Genomic DNA, 21,439 nt, shown 5'->3' on the forward strand with positions numbered 1-21,439 from the left:
TAACTATGGAATTTAAGGTCGCCAGCTGGAAGTTAACCTTATCCTAAGACCCCGCAGCCGATGGATCCTGAAGGGTATCACCCAGTTCTTTGAGAAGATCCCTCTGAAGTCGGATGAAATGGCACAGATAATTTAGCGACCGCATGGCAAAGGTTGCTGAAGAGAAAGTACAGTTTTGTACCTACCATAAATGTAGATGTTCGAGTGTACACCCTGCTGCAGTCATCACACTTGGGTTATCCTGTCGTCAGGCAGTCCCGCAGTCGGCCGGAATTCCAAAGTCTTGGTCCGGCGTCGGTTGCTGTCGCTTCTTCCCTGACGTCAGTGCGCCAGGGGTATATATACTACATCCAATGCCATTTTCTTCAGTTTTTCTTGCCCCAGATGTCAGGTGCCCCCAAAAAGGTGGTCAGTAATTAGTACCAAATTGAGTAATATTTGCACAAACACAAAATCCCTCCAGCTATAAGCAAATACATCAGGAAGGTATTGTAGAGATGTAGCCAGTTATATCAGAGGGGGTGGAGGGAGGGTAACCTGGACTGCAGCAGGGTGTACACTCGAACATCTACATTTATGGTAGGTACAAAACTGTACTATGTTCATCGTGTTACCCTGCTGCAGTCATCACACTTGGGTAGAATCCCAAAGCTAAGGATGGGTGGAGGAGTTATAGAGGGTTAGAGGAGGCTAGAAGGCCCTGCAGAACTGCAGTGGCGAAGCCAGCTCTAGTCTTAGAGTAGAGTGGTAAGTGATAGTGTTTGGTAAAGGTGTGTACTGAATTCCAAGTTGCAGCTTCTAAAATCTCCTTGGTTGGAACCCCCCTGAGGAAGGCTGTAGATGTAGCTGTTGCCCTGGTAGAGTGGGGCCTAATGGTAGCAGGAACTGGTTTTCCATGATGGGTATAGCAAAAACGAATGCAATGTCCTATCCATTTGGAAATGGTTTGTTTTGATATAGCCTTCCCTTGTGAAGCTGTAGCATAGGATACAAAGAGCTGGTCGGATTTTCTGAAAGCCTTAGTTTTATCCAAGTAGTAACGAAGTTGCCTGTGAATGTCCAAGGAATGCAGGAGTCCTTCTCCTTTGTTCTGTGGATTTGGGAAGAAGGTGGGTAAGTGGATAGTTTGATTTAAAGCCACACTGGAAACCACCTTAGGCATGAAGGAATGATTAGTTTGTAGAGAAACTCTGTCTTGATGGAAAATGAGGAAAGGTTCCCACTGCCATTAGTGCCTGCAGCTCTGAGACTCTTCTAGCTGAAGTTATTGCTAGCAGCAGGGCAGTCTTCCATGATAGGAACTGTAGATCTGCAAAGAAAGCTGGTTCAAAGGGAGGTAGCGTAAGTTTTTCCAGAACAAAATTGAGGTCCCATGTTGGTGTAGGTGCTCTCCTGGTGGGCCTAATGTTTTTTGCCCCTCTGAGGAACTGCCGTAGAAGTGGATGCGAAAATAAGGGTGGATCCATATTGCAGTGGGCTGAAATAGCTGATGCATGGATTTTAATGGAAGAAAAAGAACGTCCTTTGTGTAACATCCCGGTTAAATACTGTAGAATCTGAGGCATGTGAGGCTGAAGTGTGTTTTGGCCTTTAGCTTGGTTCCAGGCACAAAACCTTTTCCATTTGTCCGAATAGGCCTTCCTGGTGCTGGGCCTCCTAGCTTCCAGAACAACATCCATAACTGCTTGGGAAAGAGGAGCTGGCTGGATGCTTAGGTGATTTGCCATGCAGCCAGATTTAAGGTTTTGAGCTGGCTGTGAAGAATCTGATTGTTTTGCTGTGTGAGCAAATGGGCAATTTGTGGTAAAATCCAAGGTGGGCCCTGGGCCATATTCCTCAATAGTGGGTACCGGTGCTGGCGTGGCCAGTCTGGGGCTATGAGTATCAGTCGTGGTCTCTCCTTTCTGACTTTCAGAAGCACCTTTGTGAGGAGAGGCAATGGAAGGAAGGCATATACGGTCAGGTTTTTCCAATTGAATGAGAGTGCGTCCACTTTCCAAGCTTGATGGTGAAGTGTCCTTGTACAAAATTTTGTTAGTTGATAGTTTTGAGGACTGGCAAACAGGTCTATGTCTGGAAGGCCCCATTTTTGAGTTATTGCAAATACTTGTGGATCCAGTTTCCACTCGTGGGGATCCATGATGTTTCTGCTGAGGTCGTCTGCCAATGTGTTTTTTTTTTTTTCCTGGCAGGAATTGAGTTTGTAACTGAACTAGGTAAGCCAGAGCTGTGTTCCACAAGGTCATTGCTTGCCTGCATAGAGGGTAGGAGTGTGTACCCCCTGTTTATTTATGTACCACATTACTGTGGTGTTGTCCGTCCTTATTGTAAGTTGTCCTGGATGTAGTAGATTCTTGAAGGCTGTCAGAGCATTCTGTACAGCTAGCATCTCTTTTTGATTGATGTGCAGATTCCTTTGATCTGCAGTCCATACGCCTTGAACGCACTGTCCTGCCATTTGTGCCCCCCAGGCGTAGTCCGATGCATCTGTTGTCATAGTTTGCCTGGCTGGGGGCAAGGTGAAAGGCTGACCCTTGTTGAGGTGACATGCCTGTGACCACCATAGAAACTCCTGTTGTAGGCAGGGAATGAGAGATATTGTGTCCAAGCTGTGGCTGTGTTGAGACCATATGCTTTTTAGGTACCACTGTAATTTCCTCATATGCAGCTTTGCAAATGGTATTAGTAGTATGCAAGATGCCATGAAGCCCAAGGCCTGCAGAATTTTTCTTGCAGGTAGTTGGGTCTTTGTTGCCATTGTTTTGTAATATTGAGTCAGTTGTAGTTGTTTGTCTGGCATCAGATAAGCCTTCTGGGCCGTTGTATTCAAGCTGGCACCCAGGAATGTCATATTTTGCGAGGGTACTAGTTTTGATTTCTTTTCGTTTACTGTGTACCCCAGGCAACTTAGAAGATGTTTTACAAAAGCCAGATGTTGTAAGAGGATGTCCTTGCTTTCTGCTTGGATGAGGCAGTCGTCCAGGTATGGGTATATTTGAATTCCTCTGTCTGCAGTATGCAATTACTGGTGCCAGGCATTTTGTGAAGACCCTGGGCGCAGTAGATAAGCCAAAGGGCAGTGCAGAGAATTGGTAATGGGTTGAACCTGCAATGAAACGGAGGTATCTTCTGCAAATTTGTCTGATAGGGACATGCAGGTATGCCTCCTTGAGGTCCAACGTTACTAGCCATGCTTTCTTGCCCAACATGGGAAGAAGCTGCTGTAGTGTTAGCATCTTGAATTTAGGTACTTGTATGAAGGTGTTTAGAATTAAAAGGTCCAGAATTGGTCTCCAGGCATTGTCCTTTCTGGGAACTAGAAAGAGTCTTGAGTAAAATCCTTGGCCTTGCTCTCGTGTAGGTACCAGTTGAATGGCTCTCATGTCCATGAGAGCTGTAATTTGTTTTTGTGCCTCTGCCCATTGATTTTGTGGCAGGTTTGGCATTCCTCTTTTCATTGGCAAGGTGTGAAAATGGAATCTGTATCCTCGTGAAATTATGTCTAGGACCCATTTGTCCTTTGTGACAATGTGCCAGTTGTCTGAAAAAAGTGCGAGTTTTCCTCCCAAGGGGGCTGCCAAGAGAGTGTTGCTTGGCCAGATGAGGTGCAAGTAATTGAGTTTGCCTTCTGGTAGTTTGGGACAAGTCTTCTCCTCCCTTCTGTGCTGCAGTGCCCCATTGGCGAGGTTTGTACTGGGCTTGTGGTTGTCATCTGCCTCTTGGATGTCTGTATTTACCCCTCTGTGGTCTGCCAGTAGCTGGAAAGGACCAATTTTTTGTTGGCCAATTTCTGCTGAAGCGAGGGGGCTGTACCTGTAGGAAATCTTTGACTGTCTGCATAGATTTTGCCTTATCCTCCATTTTCTTTAAGACTTCTTCTGCTTTAACTCCAAAAAGAACATCCTGCTGTTAGGGAGCATCTAGAAGCTTTGCTTTAACATGATCAGGCAGAGTTTGCTCCTTTAACCAAGCATGCCTACATATAACAGACCCAGTGACAGCTGCTCTGCAGGAAGCCTCCAAAGAATCAAACCCACATTGTAAAGTATGTTTGCCCACCTGTTCAGTTGCATGCAACAGATCCTGCATTTCTTTCAATTCAGACTGTTGAGGGAGTGTGCTCATTTTTTGTTTTAACTGAGACATTAGAAATTGCTGATATTTTAGCATGTGGAATTGGCAATTTAGTGCCCTCATAGCTAGAGTGGCCGAGGTGTAAACCTTTTTCCCCCACCTGTCTAGTGCTCTGGAGTCCCTTTCATAGGGTACAGGATTTTTTGCCATAGAAGCCTTAGCCCCTTTGGGACCCTGGGAGATTGTCTCTGGATCAGCAACAGGGCTTTTATAAAGAAATTTGTGGGAACAGGCACTCTACAGTATCTGTCAGGTTTGGCCAGAGCAGGAGGCAGAGAATCTGGGTTCAAACTGGATTCTAAGTAACCATCATCCACAATGTCTAAAACTGGGGGGATGGCAAGTGGTCTGTGCTGGGGGAGTAAAAGAAACTCTCTGAGCCTTTTCTTTGAGTCAGAGTAGTCCTGACTTTCCCAGTGAAAATGTTCCCTCAGTGTGTAAAGTTTCCCCCAAAGGAGTAGTCTTCAGGAGGAGAAGCTGAGGGAATAGAATCCTCAGCATCAGAATCTTCATAAGGGGAGAAGGAGTAATCTTGGTCCTCAGAGAAGCCTGAGAAACAGACACTTGTTTAGAGGAGGCATATTCTTCCTCTTGTCTAGGCCTTTTGTTGGGTGGGAGTTGGGAACCCCTGATTAAAGAGATCAAATCCTCAGCCATTTTGAGCATTTGTTTCTTAGGCATGGGGCCTTGAACTGGAGACTGAAGTGCAGTCTTTTTAGGTTTAATAGGAGTCTTAGTCTTAAGATACGTTTTTATGGTTAGCGTCGTCGGTCTGAAGACGCCTTCAGAAACCGAAGGTGTTTCTGCAGCACCGACATCTTTTTCAGTAGTGTCGTAGGAAGGGGCTAAAAAAATGGCTGCGTCGGCCTAGTACTTTCCGCCAAAAGTTCCAAAGTGGTCTCGGGTTCCAGATCTGCGGCAGTCAGGGGCTGCGTCGGAGCCTCACTGAAGACCGGTGAACTGGAGACCAGACCAGCCGAGGCCTCGGAGTCTGGCTTGGGTCTAGGCTGCCTGTCCTTATCCTTGCGTTTTTTTGTGCACGCCGGTAGTCGGTTGCTCCGACGGCATAGTGTAGTTAAATTTTCTACTGAAGTAGTGTCGTGCGAAATCAAAGCGTCTTTTTATAGTATGCTTATTAAACCTAGCACAAAAACGACAACCAGTGACGTTGTGGTCTGGGCCTAGGCAAGGTATGAAGTAAGAATGAAAATCCTTATGAGGTATTTGTTTCCCAAAAGAAATACAATTGTTAACTTTTTCTGACATCTGTCTGAGGCAAAAAAAGTTTCCCCAATGGGGTACTTAGCTTTATTGAAGACTTCGGATCTGAAATTCGACTTCAAAAATCTCAGGAGTCGGCCAACCGGCACTTGCGAACTGCTTCTGCTTCGGGCACCGCGCGGCAAGAAAGACTGGAGAATATGGCGCCGGATGCAATATATATACCCCTGGCGCACTGACGTCAGGGAAGAAGCGACAGCAACTGACGCCGGACCAAGACTTTGGAATTCCGGCCAACTGCGGGACTGCTTGACGACAGGATAACCCAAGTGTGATGACTGCAGCAGAGTAACACGATGAACATCATCCACTTTCCGTACCTGTCCATTGTCCTAGACTCTTTGTTAGGAGGATGTACAGTTACCGAAGGGTCAGCCAACTCCTTTTTAGTGGCCGCTGCCACCACCATGGCATCAACCGGGACCCCCTTAGCTAGAAACTGTTTGTCCGATGGGGCTGTAATAAATTTAGCAGGCCTACGGAGAGTTGGTACCATTGAGTCCGGGGCTGTCCACGCCTTCCGAGCAACCACTTCTATGAGCGGGTCAAAAGGCGGAGACACCCAGGAGGTGGAAGGGTGAGAACCAAAGGCGTCCAGGTACACCGACTCATCCTCGGAAGGGTTAAGAGCAGTCCAATTCCCCCTCTGCTTAAGGATCTCCAGGATGTCTGAAAAGGAGACATCCTCAGAGGGGGACCTTGGGGACCCTTCCGAATCCTCAAAGTCGGTGTCAGACGTGACTGACTCGGAGGAGTCAACATGTTTCCTCTTACATGTTTTCTTCCGAGGGGGCTCCTTCTAATGATCGGGTCAGGCCTCGGAAGAAGAAGATACCCCCAGTGGGGCGATCTGGAGCATTTGTTCTCCACGCTTGGGGTCAGGAGGGTGGACAGAGACTGAAGCACGCACCATGGGGAGAGGAGCCGAAGGGGCCGATTGTAGATCCGACCCAGGAGTCAGAATGCTCCTCATGACCTCGAAGGCGCCCCTATCAGGCAGAGAGGAAGGTCCCAGCTCCGAAGAGATGAGAACCCCTCCTGGCACCAAGAGTGACGGCTCCGAGGCCGATGTTGGGGCTGAGCTCACCTGCGCTGAGGCACCGAGAGGGAGAACGGGGTCGGACAAGGGTTCGATGCCACTCGCCCCCTCGAAGCCGACGTAGGAGTCTCGACGCCCAGATCCATCCATGGACGGAACCAATGAAGAGATCGGAGCCGACGAGGGAGCCGAAATGTGTGGTATTGGCTCCGACGATTCGAGCCCCAATGAGCTCCGGCTCCGAACACAGTGGTAGAGTTGGAGGAGGAACTGATGAAGATATAGGGTCTGTTGAGAAGGGCTAGTCAACATTTGGGCCAGTGCCTGCAACTTTAAGAGCCTACTGACCACCCTCTCGAGGTCGTGATCAGACAGCCTGGAGGACCGAGAGGAGTGGGACCTATGGCTCCACTCCGACTGAAGTAACGGAGACCTCGGAGCCAAACAAACGGACTCCAAAGCGGGAGACTTCGAGCGTTTTCGGCTCACAGAAGGCTCCGATACTAAGGCCGGAGCCGACTGAGGTCTCGAAGTGTCAGTTCCAGCTGGAACAGACGAGGAGGCAGGAGCTCCGCTTGGCGACGGCTCCGAACAGGGAGCCGACGGCTTAGCGGGCTTGGAGAGTTTACCCGACGAAGGCTTAGTCGGGGACCCTTCAGGCTTAAGCAAGCCCCTCAAAATAAGTTTGTTCCTACGCTCCTGCAGGACTCTCAGACTGAAGGCATGACAGACCGCACAAGAGTCCTGCAGGTGTAGGGGGCCCAAACAATACACACAAGAAGTGTGACCATCTGTCAGAGACATCTTCTGACAGCACGAGTCACACTTCTTGAAACCTGAGACCTTAGTATCCTTAGACATAATGAAAAGTAGAAAAAAAAAAAAAAAAAAAAAAAGGATACCAAGGGAACAGGTTACTAGTGCTTTAAACACTACACACACACACACACACACACACACACACACACACACACACACACACACACACACACACACACTAGAAAAAAAAACTAACACCACCAACAATATAATAGTAATATAATAATACTACTAAATATATCGAACTATCACTATAAAGTAGAATATATATAAAAAAGTAGTAGAATAAAAACACTGCTGATTATATACAACTAACCCTGGAGGGTAGAATATATATAAGAAAAATTAACGCTACCCTAACGGGAGGGGGGAGGGGGACTCTGAAAAAACTACAGTAAAAGAGTTTTTAAAAGGGGGTTTCTCAAGGGTTTAGAAAGGGAAACACTAAGAGACAATATCTAATAAAAAAAAAAAAAAATATATATATATATATATATATATATATATATACATATATATACACACACACATATATATATATATATATATAAAATAAAACGCTAGAAAAGAGTTATATAACCTGGAGCCGGTAAATTCGCAACCTCGTAGCTGAAGCGGCAAATGAGATCTGGGTATCTGACACCTAGCATTGTGGGATATGGGGACAGCCTCGAGCCGGTAAATAGCTCTTGAGCTTTAGTATAAGGCCGAGTCGGAGCCGAGGATCGGCTCCGAACCCATCCAGCAAGAATGAAGGCGAGATTGACAACTTAACATCATTTGTCTACTTGCAAGAAGCAGTAGAAACTTTGTGACTTTCCTTGCCTATTAGCAACAGAACAGCACAGAACATTTGGGACACTCCTTGATGTACAAACATGAATTTTGTTTGACTTGCACTTTAAACACTTGTAAATACATCACTGGGAAAGCTCTGCTTATGCATGTATTATAATGCTGTGCATTCTTGCTTTTGGCTGAGATTCTGCCATCTTGATTTGCATCTATAATAGTTATTTTCTTCAAAAAAAGGTTAAGCATGGCAACAAATTATGAATATGTCATGGAGAAGTATAATGGCATATCTTATTCTCATTCTCACTGATGTTCTGGTAACACTTACCACCTGTGTGTCTCCCATGGGAGGTGTACTAGACAAGACACAACAGGAGGAAGCCCTATGGGAAACCCACAACACAATGGATAGACTGCACTTCTCAGTCTGCCTAGGAACCAAACGATCTCACAGGAAAAACCTAGGGACCACTGCTGAGGAAGTGTAGTCCGTTCTGCTCAGCTTGCTACTATCACAATCCTAACCAAGATTCGCTGTTTAGAAAACGAATGAAAAAGAAAAAAAAAAAGACAAAGTGAAAAAAAAAAAAAACAGCCACGGGAAACATGTCTGGTGCTCACAAGTGGCGAGAAAAACCTAAGGACAGTGGATGGCACAGTAGGTTCAGTTAACATGAGTGGCAGAATGGGCCCGTGAAGCACCTGTTGATGGAATTCTTCTGAAACTCCCCTGCTTAGGATGTTTAAAAGGCAAAATAAGAACATCAAACATATAAATGTGAACATATGTAGACAAACATTACATACATCAGTAATGCAGAACCAGTCTACTTCAACAACAGCAGGAAAAACTGAACCATTCCACTCCTAGTCATGCCTGTAACAAATTAAATTGTCAAAACCTTTTTAAGGTAAGAAAAATGCCTGGGCGATGAAGCAAGGAGAAAAAGGGAAAGGAACTATCCTACCCTCATGCTGTCCTACTAGAAGCATCTTAATGATATGTTGAACATTAGAGAACAAGTTTTGTGGAGGAAGACAGGAAGATAGGATTCGGGGACAATCAAAAGAGTTAGGCCTTTACTAGTTCCAGGACATGCTTCTTGTCCCAGGAACTGTATTACATAAGTATCCAATATAAGTTCTCTATACTGCTGAATGGAGGGACAACCTTGCACTGTTTTGACAGCCCTGGGGCATAGTCCATGATAATATAGGTTCTAAGAGGTCTAGATTTTAAGGCCTTCACATTTACCTTTTCAGAGCTGTATCTAACCTTTAAAAAAGGGTTCTCAACCAATACATGTCATGGGTGCCCTATACATGAAGTTTTAGACACTTCTAAAGCTGACACCAAAAAGCACCACCTCTTACCTCCACTCCTCCTGCTAAGACACAAGGTCAGTGACTACCCTGCCAAAGAGGCAAGGCCCAGCAAAGGTCAAGTTCACAATCTTCTGCTGAATTTGATTAGGGAGTTCAATACAAGCAGCCATCCATGTACTACACTCCCTAATCAAATACATGAAGCCAAGCATGACTGATTGCAGAACTATCTTAAAAGTAAAGGCTTTAATATGAAAATCATCTATGAGAGAGAATACATTTTCTATGGATTAGTTAACCATTCTTAGAGTCAGGAACAAATGACACAAAGACTCTTGCTCTCCTTAACAAGAATGCTATAATATCAAATCAAATGAGCCAAACAGTCTTAAAATACTGCTAAAATAGTCAAGGCATAGAAAGTCTTACAAAGATCATTCAAGAAACCTGGAATTCATTATCAAGGGACTTAGAGGTCAGACAAGCAGATTCTTAAATACGGTAATACAAGATTTCATGCAACCATAACAATGCATGTTCTGACAAAGGAAAAACAGCACAAAAATTAGAGTTTTAAACAAATAAATCAGGCTTTATGTCACACTATGTAATTATGACTTTTAGGCTGACATTCTTGAATGAAAAAATGTTGTATGCATTATTCAGCTGTCGCATTAAGAAAAGCTAATTATATATTAATGGACTCCCCCCCCCCCCCCCAAACATTCCAACTTGCATGAATCACTGTTCTTCTGTTTGCGTTTTTCATCATTCCTGACTGACAGCCTAAACGTTTTATTTCATTGTTTCATATGACAATAAGAAAGTAGCCAAGTCCAACAATTAAAATTACAGGTTCTTTTGTTAACCATCTGCAGTCATCTATAATGTGTTTCTGTCCCACATTTCTTCTGATTCAGAGTAAGCAGTGCTACCATGTCTAAATAAAGAAAAGGAATTATTGCTCACTATACTCTGTTGAGCTCATACCTCAAGGGCTTCACTGACTGCCTCCGCATTATCGGGTAGGTTCTTTGTCTCCTGAATTTTCTTCTCTACTGTAGTCAACCAATTGTTCTCAACATCTAAATACTGAAGAAGTTCAATCCAACAGGACCACACCTCCTGCAAGTAAAATACCAACAGTAACCTCATATGCCCACAAAATAAGTATTTCACAAATATATACATGTAGAATTGTGGAAAGAAATAATTACAGAAAACTCCACAAGGTAACAGACACTACTATTTACAATCAAAAGCAATTCCTAGTGGGAGGGTTGAAGCAGGCTCCATTACTACACCTTTCTGGAGTAATTATTTTCATGCAGAAGCATCTTTCTACCTGTTCCAAATCCTAGTTCACATGTTTTGTTAACCCATATGTAATAGAACATGCAGTAAATAAATATACTTAATGCAAAACCCCCAATTCCTGGCCAGCAGCATGTCTGAGCAGGTAAAAGCAGACCAATAGGATGATGCTTCTGTACAAATTTGTCTAGTATCGGTTCTTTGCACATTTTTCTTTTATCAGCCCTTACTGCATGTATAGTCCTTTAAAATCTCATAAAGTTCATATTACTATGGAACACCCTTATGGTAAGTGAACTTGTTAGGTTTCTTTTAAGAGTTATGACACTTATGTGCATCCACAATGGAAGGTGTAGAAGGGAAAGACCGTGTGGCAATGACAGAGTAGATTACAAAAAGCTTGTGTCACCAGTTCTCTATTCTGATTGCCACAAATTAGGAATGGTAGGAGGTACACATGTTCCATAGGTATCACAAGGGATAAGAAATGAAGAGTAATGCTACTCAACGCCAGAAGTCTAAACCTCAAGATGCACGCACTCTAAACTCTCCTTAGCATTGAGAACATCGATATCTGTGCAGTAACAGAAACCTGGTTCAAGACTCCTGGGAGCACCCCAGCACTACCAGGTTATACCTCATACCATGTTTTTCGGCCCCAAAACTTGGACCGAACCACAAAAGGAGGGGGAGTATCAATATTCGTCAAAGATACCCACACCTCCAGGTTGGTGGCACAGCACGAAGCATCAGAGACTATCCATGTGCAACTAACAGTGGGTAAAACTGCCTTCCAGTTTATAGCCTGCTACAGACCACCCTCCTAAACCAAGGAACCCCACTCGGCCTTCCTCAGAACACTGGAAAATATGAAGGTCTCTCCAAACACCATTATATTGGGCGACTTCAACTACCCTAACATAGACTGGGAGCATTACTCTAGCTTCAACACCCTAGCCCAAAGGTTCCTAGAATTTATAAACTCAAATGCTATGGAACAACTTGTTGCCACTCCCACAAGAGGGGAAAACATACTGGACCTGATCATCACCAACATGGGGACTCTATGCTCCAGACCAGAAGTGTATCCTTCACTGGTAAGATCAGACCATAAACTAATCTCACTAGATAATCACATCCCGACCCCAGCCCCTGCCCAGAAAACCACAGTGAAAAACTTCTCTAAAGCAAATTTCACACTCATCAAAACTGAGGTGGAATTCTTCAAAGCCCCTGGGCCTGTGGAAAATACGGCCCAGACTGCAGAATCCTTTATAAACGCATTCTATGAACACCTTCAGGAATGCATGGATCATGCAATCCCAAATAAAACCAAGACCCAATCCTCCAAAGTTAGGCGTCCTGTCTGGTGGACCCCAGCCATAAACAAACTATACAATAGGAGGAGGAAGCTACTACATGATAGAGCAAAATCCCAAAAAGGGAAGGCATCTCTGATCAGTATTAGCAAAAAACTACGGGCATTCATAAAATCGTCTAAGGCCAGCTTCGAGAGAAAAATTGCACAGGACACTAAGGATAATCACAAGGCTTTCTTTAGTTATGTTAGAACCTGGGTGGGAATTCCCAGATATGCGCAGAATTAGTCCAAAATGACAAAAAATACACCGAACCCACAGACATTCCCAACATCCTAGCTGACAGGTTCAACGCAAACTTCTCCCCCACTTCCCCACCAAAAGGGCAAATATCTATCCTAGCAGAGTGCTACCCCCCTGACATCTCAGATGCTCCGGAAAGAGCCGCCCTCTCCAAAGCAAAAAACACAGCATCAATGGGACCAGACGGTGTCCCGGGCTGCATCCTACATGAACTCCAAGAAGAACTAAACCCAAACATAAAACTACTGTTCAATCTCAGCCTTACTACAGGATATGTACCCAAAGAGTGGAGTACAGCAACAGTGGTCCCTCTCCACAAAGGTGGTGCCTCAACGGATCCTGGAAACTATCGCCCCATAAGCCTGACTAGCTTGGTCTGCAAAGCTATGGAAAGGATCATCATGGACCTCATAAATAAAGATATTAGGGACCTACAGACACTGGATCCTACCCAGTTCGGCTTTGTTAAGGGCAGATCCTGCCTCTTAAACCTGGTTGATTTTTTTGAAACAGTCACCAAAGCCATTGACGAGGGGAAGGTGGAACACACAGCCTACCTGGACCTTGCAAAAGCCTTCGATACAATACCCCACTCGGGCATTATAGATAAGCTCACCGGCTTAAATATAAACCCCTATGTCACTAGATGGGTTGCAACCTGGCTCAAGGACAGAACCCACATGGTTAGAATTGCTGGAGCCATATCAGATTCCAAACCGGTTACAAGTGGCGTCCCACAAGGCTCAGTCCTGGGACCTCTCTTGTTCGGTATATATTTCTCATAGGTACAGGCTAACATGGAAGGACTGTGGCTGACCAAGTTCGCAGATGAGTGCAAACTGGGCGCCATAATCGACTCTCCAGCCGACACAAGCATCCTACAAAAGGGCCTCATAGAAACAGACAACTGGTGCCAGAGCCATGGCCTCAAGCTAAACGCCAAAAAGTGTATAGTCATCCCCTTTGGCAAAGGCAAAGTGCCCACAAATTACCACATAGGTGGTAATCCATTAAGTACGGAAGAAGTAATTAGGGACCTGGGGACCCAAGTTGATAGCAATCTCACATTTGACAACCATGTGGCTAAAGTGGTTAGAAAAACATTTTATATAGCCCACCTAATCATGAAGGGATTCACATCTAGATCAGGGGAAGTCATTGTGCCTCTTTACTCATCCCTCATCAGGCCCATAATTGATGTACAATGCCACTTTTGGGATGTACCTTACCAGACACCTGCAGCAACTGGAAAGACCCCAAAAGTACCTCACCAAGAGGATCAAAGGGCTCAAACAGATGCCATATGCTGCCCGGTTAAAGAAACTCCAGCTCTACTCAGTGGCATACCGCCTGCTCAGAGCCGATCTGTGCCTGAAGTATAAAGCCATGTCCATCGCGGAATTAATGGACATGCTGCACCTCAGAAAATCCAAATCCCATTGAGCTACGCGCTCGAGAGACTTGAACCTCAGCACTGAAATAAATAGGCCATGCTGGAGGGACAGATTCATAACCCAGAGGCTCCCCTCACTCTGGAATAAAATCCCGGCCCAGGTTAGGCAGAGTCCCTCTCATTGACTCTCTTCAAGAGGAATCTTGATGAGTGGATGGGAGATAGTAGGTTTACCCCGGGTATCACTTCTGTGTCACTGTTAGACAGAGGCACAGTATACTAACCTCGAAAAAGGGCATAGCAAAATTAATTTAAAACGGGTGGCGAAAGCCAAACACACTCTGGCTAGGCTTATAAATGCCCTAGGGCAGATAGCCTAGTATGAACCTATTAATAACTCATATTCAACATTGCTGTGATGTAGCACTGCCCATCAGGCATCACCAAAGACGCACACTATGCAGTGCTCAGAGATCAGACCTCTATCCTGGACAGTTAACAGCTCAGCTCACAAGCCTAAATGAAGAGTTTATGATGAGACAATGAATTCTAAACCACCAAATGTAATAATAAATACACTGACATTGACTAAAGAAAAAAATTTTCTTGTTTCCTGTCTGCAGCATTCCTCCATAGAAAACACTGCTATAAAACTGTTACAGCAAGTCAAACTAAGAAAAAAAGAAAAAGGTGGCTCCCTGTCCAAACACTTCATTCCTCCAAAGCAACAGAAAACAAATCAGATGAAAATATTACATATATCACAATGACATAACAGCAGTAATCATAGTTTTTACTCTGTGTTGTGTAAGGTGCGATGATTACAGGATTTGGAGGCCAGAGCTGAAAAAAGGAAACTTGCTTCCCATAGAAATCTAGACCTACTTAACTGCAGGTCACCAAGAAGCTAAGAAGTCAAATAAGATGGCAGAATGCCCTGTGCATCACTTCCAGCAGGATGTTTATGTGAAGATTTTCTCACAGTTTGCTTAGTTACTCCTTCCCAGCATAAGAAAATTAAGTCTAAATAATCAAGTTTAGTGGCTTTGTTAAATGTGTACATAATTAAGAAACCGCAAAGCAGTGCAGGCTGAACAACAGCTGTACGTTTTGCTGCAGACACTGACAGCACAGTATGCAGTGATCAGTCCAACATACACACAGAAAATGCAATGAACTATAGAAGAAGGCAAGGAAAACTGACACAGGAGCACAAAAGAGACGGCATCAGTGCATGCCTGCATTCTGAACACCAGCAGGTAAAAACTCGACAGGCCCTACTGTTTTACTGCTCCCATCCCTAAAGTGGAATGAAGAAATCATGATAATCAAAAGGCCTTCTTCTCCTGATGAAAGGGGGAGGGTTGCTCCTGATAACAGGTTACTCTAGTAGTATCAGCTACACGTCTGATACTTAGGAAGACAGGAGACTGAGACCACAATATTAGCTGTGGGACTGCAATCAATAAATTAGAAAACAAGCTAAGTATGTTGGGTAAATATACAAGTTTGCTATGCCACGCATGCTCTTTAAAATATTTAAAACGCTTACTGGTATGACAAGCATCTAAAGAAAAATGCACATTTACTTATGTTTTTTTTTCCAGAACTGGCAGTTGTAGACTTATCAAGAAATTGCATAATATGATCAGGGTACATAAAAGGGTAAAAAAATACTTTCATGAATGACCTGTCTGCGGCACAATGTTTACTCAAAAGTCAAACTTAAATGAGAAAGGGCTATTGCCCATTCACTGCCCAGGATGCCTTCTTGCATGTCATCTTTATATTCATTTTAATGTCACATTGTTTATTTTATTTTTTTTTTTAACACTAGACAGCAGGCTGTAAACTCATCTGCTGTCATGCAATTTAAAAACACTTTTTTTCATCACTTTACCTCCAAAGTCTGGCACTTGCCCTTGATTCGACTGCACAGTCGTTGGTAGTTCTCAAGCACAACGTCAAGTTCACAAGTCAACTCCTCACCACCAGATGGCGTACCTGCAGCAAGCATCTTAATGTTATCCTTCAGTATCTTCACCCGCACCTCCTTCTGCAACACATCCTCTTTGGCTCGCTGTAAGAAGAGATGTCTAGCTAAATCATTAAGTTCTCGTGTTGTCTCAGAAACATCTACTTAACCATATAATCAAATCAACTTCTTATAATTAAGCTCTCGTCAGAAATCCAAGCATCTGTTGTGTGCTATACTTAAGAAGTCACAATTACTTACAGCTAATTGTTATTACAAAAAGGAATGCATCCACCTGTGTAATGAGGGGACTTTGTGCCTTAACTTGAGAAGCCACAGCATTTTTTAAGCTTTTATACACTATAATCAAGCATGAAAAATGTACATTGCTGTGAATTCAAGTAGGAATCAGTACGTCTGTGTGTTGGTTACCACTAAATGAGTGACATGTTTACAACCACATAACTGGAAGAGAGATGGGGATACAATTTCTGCTGGGAAGCACTTCATTCTCACTTTCTTTTGTATACCATTTGACAAAAGGAGTAGCAAATTACTTGTTAGTTATTATGTGCCTGTTTATGTAAGCTATAATTATTTGTTATAATAGCAGAAAGTGATCAAAGAATAGCTTACATTAAAGTACGATTCTTCCCCTATCATTAAGTATCTTGACGTTTTAACACACACTGAAGATGATTACTGTGCTGTTTCTGACAATCACCCCAGATGCACACCCATAACCAACCTGCTTCACATAGCTTTAACTTGCTTTGAAAATGCAAGTTGCAATTTTGAGGCAAATTTACTTCAAACGTCAGATGAACAGTAAGAAACTTCCCAAAGAGCTGATGCAGCGATCAGATCTGTTGTTAAATCATTAAACCATCCTACAAGTGACCTCCTGCCTATAACTCTGCACTATTAATTCTCTGGCAACACTGTAAGACGAATGCTTCTACTTCCAGTTAGAGATTCTGGGATAATTTATTCTTCTGCAGGTAAACAGCCCCAAAAAAAACATGTTTGACTCACACAGTTAAACTACAATCACTCCAGCACATATTTTCAAAAACGCAGCGTTTTCCCATGTGTCACCATTTTACCTAGGACCTTCAAGTAAATTCTACAGCAAAAAAAAAAAGTACAGATGCTACTGCTCACCACATCCAGAGATGTTTAAGTGCAACTTAAAATATGGAATGGATTCAACCAAGGAGGATCTTCTCTCCACAGGTCTTCTGCTTGTTATAAAGAACCTCTAAAACAGAAAATATGACCAACTGACTAAGGGTCACAATAACAACTCTTGGGTCTGGTTTATGAAGCATACCCAACTCAGTCTCCATTCCTTAACCCAAAGACAAACAAACTGACCTTTATATGGAAGAGAAACTGAAATAATAATCCTCACTACGGTTGACTTCTCTGGTACAGTCCTCATTTGAGATGTCTTCTGTGTGGAGTCTGCGTGTAATTTGTGTCAGAGGAGGTTTGTACCAGCAGATCAGTTTTTTGTCCACATCCCGGAGACATGCAATGCATACATGGGAAGAAGTAGCGATCCTCCAGAATGCCTGTGTGTGTGTATGTGTTCGTTTATGCATATCCTATGATGGACTGGTGTGTTGTTCTGGCCTAATTTCTCACCTTATGATTACTGATTTGGACAGATGCCAGCTACCCACTGATTCAAAGAATGGGATAAAGTAGGAATCTGAAAATGAATGAATTAATGAATTTGCAAATCCGTGGTGGTGCAGCGGTAGCGTTGTTGCCTCACAACAAGAGGTCCTCCCATTTGATTCTCAGCTGAATCGCCTTCTGTGTGGAGTCTGCATGTCCTTCCTGTGGTCGAGTGGTGTTTGAAAGACATGTGTAAATGGGCATGCCTTCGTTGAAGGTTGGGCGTCGTGCTGGCACCTCGGCACCATAAAAACCTACTGCCAATCATTAGCGGACCGGAGTTCTGCTGTGGCGACCCCTAACTGGGAAAAGCCGAAAGAACAAAAAAAAAATAAATAAAAAAACAAAAATGCAATTTGCAGTTTGAGCTCAATTTATTTTGCCAAGGGAACTACATCAAGTCCTCAGAAAAATGTACTTCTTTTGTGAAAATATGACCCAACTATAACCACCAGGGATTCTGTCACTACAAGCAGGAACCTTGAATGAAGATAAACTCTTTGGACAGTTTTCTTCATCCACATACATCAACAGTTGACTAAAATGAAAAAGAAAAAAATCTCAGTTAACAGAATGGTAATCATGCTAATTGACTACTCACCTTCCACATCATGGGTACTACACCTTGACCATAAATAACTTGTGGGTTGACTGTTCTAACCTTTAATTACACAGTACAAATCTATAATTTCTCCTAATATTCACATACTACACATACAAAACAGGTAAACAGTCTGATCTGGGGTTAATTCAAGCAACTTTAAAAGTGGCTTAAAAGGAGTCTGGCCCTCTGGAAAAAAATAAAAAGACATAGCGCCTAATAGCAGAGTTTAAAACTCAAATTTGTTGAGCAGTAGCAAAAGCCATTGACTGCAGCAAATTTCAAGATTACAGAAAACATTCTGCAAAGCTCACTGGCAGAAAAATAAAGTTAAATAAAAGGAAGGGAAAGATGACAAACGCAAGACATAAATAACTTAATACACTTTACCCAAGTGCAAAATAGACATTTGGCAATCCCAGACAAATCAAAAGCATTAGATTTAAAACCGATTCTCATTCCCACTTGTATATGCTTATAAAATGGATTAATTTCAAGTTTGCGTCATATTTCAGAATAATGTTCCGCAATCCCAAGTTTTACATTACTTTCCCTAAATAAAAGACTGACATTCCATACACCTCACAAGACGTGTTTTTTCTTATCACGTAATTGATACACACAAAATGTCCTCTTAGTCATTGGGTAAACAAATAATTCTCAGAAATATGCTTACAGTATTTGCAAACAAAGCATAGTGTTGTTCCTTTTCACCTCCTTGATTATATAATGATTTTTGTTCTTTATAACACTGCACGCGTTTTAAATTCACTGAAGATTCATAACGTTTGGAAACTGTAAAAAAAGAGCAATCAACACTACTGAACCACTACAAGACCATCCAGTTTCTCTTATGGATCTCACATGAAGACTTAGCATGGCTATTATGTGTTACATTCATTTATTGTGCCGTTCCATAAAAGCATCACAACAAAACTTTTCTAAAATAAAACTTATGATCAAAATTAACTTCTAAAAATATATTTTCCACAAGTCGCTATGGCTATTTTGGCACAGGTATTAGCCATATGTTTAACCCATAGCCACTACCAAGTTCTGATGGCATAACTCATCTTGAAGCACAAACATATTTTCTAGAACAAAGAAATTAGGTTCACATAAGGTATCAATAAATTAGCTAAGCTAACCAGTATGCACCAACTACAGCCCTTGCAGTGTGAAAAAAGAAAATGATAAATAAGAGCTAGTGATAGCTTGAGTAAAACTCAGCTACTGGCTGCCAAGTACATTGACTGGATGGCATGAAAGAAATTTAAAGAATGTGAAAGAAAATCAACCCTAAAAAAGGTGAAAAGAAAACATTGCCTTCCAGTCATTTAGAGGAAAAATTAAATCAAATGTACTAAGAGAGGACTAAAATAAATGAGACAGTAAAGGGGTATATGAACTCAAATAAGAAAAGGTGGGGAAAAAAAAAAAATCGAAGCAGATTTAAACAGCTATTCAGATGAACGGATACAACTTTGAAAAGCGGAGGCTGAAAAGAAGAAAAGACTGGCTGAATATGAAACTTCGAGAATTAGAAGTTATGTACCTACCATAACGTTCCATGTTAGTTGTCTTCTCTCGCCTTCTTTCTTGCTGGATGGGTTCGGAGCCGATCCTCGGCTCCGACTCGGCACTAGCTTTAGCTCGAGAACTCCTTTTACCAGCTCGATGCAACCCTATATCCCATGATGCAAGGCGGAACTACCTCAGATCTCGTTTGGCAGCTAACTAACCCTGCTAAAGACTTATCCTAATATAATTAGGAACCATGGTTCCTAAAAGAAGTCCTCATAACAATGCTCCAGAGGAAGCAATCTAATAGGAACTCTCCAAGATCTGTCCAGGCCAGGGGAAGGAGGGAGGGCCTTAAGAAAGAAGGCGAGAAGACAACTAACATGGAGCGTTATGGTAGGTACATAACTTCTAAATGTTAAGTTGTCAATCTCGCCTTCATTCTTGCTGGATGGGACAGCGTCCTAGCACCTGTATCCCGGGTGGCTCAATGGAACAGACTCTTGAGAACAGTGGAACCAAAACTGGCCCTATCTCTGGAGGCCAAATCCAACTTGTAATGAGACACAAAGGTATGAGGCGTGGCCCAAGTAGCTGCTGCACAAATAGTGTCAATGGGAAGTCTATCCTGAAAGGCTACAGAAGTGGATAGACTCCTGGTCGAATGTGCTTTTGGCTTAGAAGATAGTTGTTTGCCCCTTAGAGAGTACACATAGGAAATGGTGGAAGTCAACCATCTAGATAAGGTCACTTTAGATACTGGAAGACCCAACCTGTTTTCTGCATAGGAGACAAACAATTGGTCTGATTTTCTAATTTGTTTAGTCCTATGTAAGTAGTACCTGAGCTGACGATGAACATCCAAAAATGCAGCTTCTGTTCAGCTCTGTCAGAATAGTTAGGAAAGAAAACTGGTAGATCAATAGATTGGTTAATATTGGCTTGAGATACAACCTTGGGAAGAAAGGAAGGGTTAGTTCTGAGCGAAACCCTATCCTTATGAAACACCAGATAAGGCGAACGAATACAGAGGGCCTGAATCTCAGAAACTCTTCTTGCAGAAGTAACAGCCAGCAAAAATATAGTTTTCCATGTCAACAACTTTAAAGAACACGTAGCAGACGGTTCGAAGGAGGTAGAATTAGGGATGCCAACATTAAGTTCAGATCCCATTGCGGAGGAGGATGTTTCACAGGCGGTTTTAGGAGAAAAACTCCTCTCAAAAAGGCTTTGCATAACCTATGAGACATGATGTTATTGTCCTGCAAGCCAACATGAAATTTGGAAATAGCAGCCAGTTGTACTTTGACTGTAGATGAGGGCGATCCGAATGAAAACCTCCGCCAGGAAATCCAAAACAGAATGTATAGGAGCGGTGAAAGGATCAATATTTCTGGCGTTTGCCCAAATAGAAAAACGTCGCCACTTGCTAGCATAAACAGTTCTAGTGGACGACTTTAAAGAAGACACTAAAATGTCCCTGACTGAGTCAGAAATCATTGGTAGCCTGGCTAGGGAAGGAAGTGGAGTAACCAAGCAGTGAGGTTGAGAGAATGAATGGCCCGGTGCTGCTGACCCGACTGGTGGATCAAAAGATCCGGAACTGGGTCCAGATGCCAGGGCTGCACCAGAAGGTGATGATGCAGAGACGGAAACCAAATTTGTCGAGGCCAATATGGAGCAATGAGGATCAACTTGGCTCTCAAAACTGTGGCTTTCTGAATGACTTGTGGAATCAATGGAAAGGGAGGAAAAGCATAAAGAAGTCCCCGAGGCCAATCCTGGGTTAGAGAGTCTCTCAAGGGTTGGCCTGGAAGAGGAAATAGTGTGAAGTAATCTGGGCACTTGCTGTTTTGAGGGTAGCGAAAAGATCGCAACAAGGGTGCCCCACTTCAGAAAAAATCTGATCCACTACAGACTGATTGAGAGACCA

General features: G+C 43.1%; 1 protein-coding gene across 3 annotated transcripts in view; it reads right to left on the reverse strand.

Annotated features, from left to right (window-relative positions):
* Window positions 1-21,439, reverse strand: part of UTRN (utrophin) — a 4,744,936-nt gene that overhangs the window by 2,910,313 nt on the left and 1,813,184 nt on the right. For all 3 annotated transcript variants that reach the window (XM_044069601.1, XM_044069592.1, XM_044069610.1), the window contains 2 exons: window positions 15,624-15,803; window positions 10,385-10,519 (listed from right to left, as the gene is read on the reverse strand). In XM_044069601.1, the coding sequence (XP_043925536.1) occupies window positions 10,385-10,519; window positions 15,624-15,803 (315 nt within the window). The remainder of the gene's footprint in view (window positions 1-10,384; window positions 10,520-15,623; window positions 15,804-21,439) is intronic.

Source organism: Protopterus annectens, chromosome 1.part0 (assembly GCF_019279795.1).
Source record: "Protopterus annectens isolate FY-2018-M chromosome 1.part0, PAN1.0, whole genome shotgun sequence".
Lineage (NCBI taxonomy): Eukaryota > Metazoa > Chordata > Ceratodontiformes > Protopteridae > Protopterus > Protopterus annectens.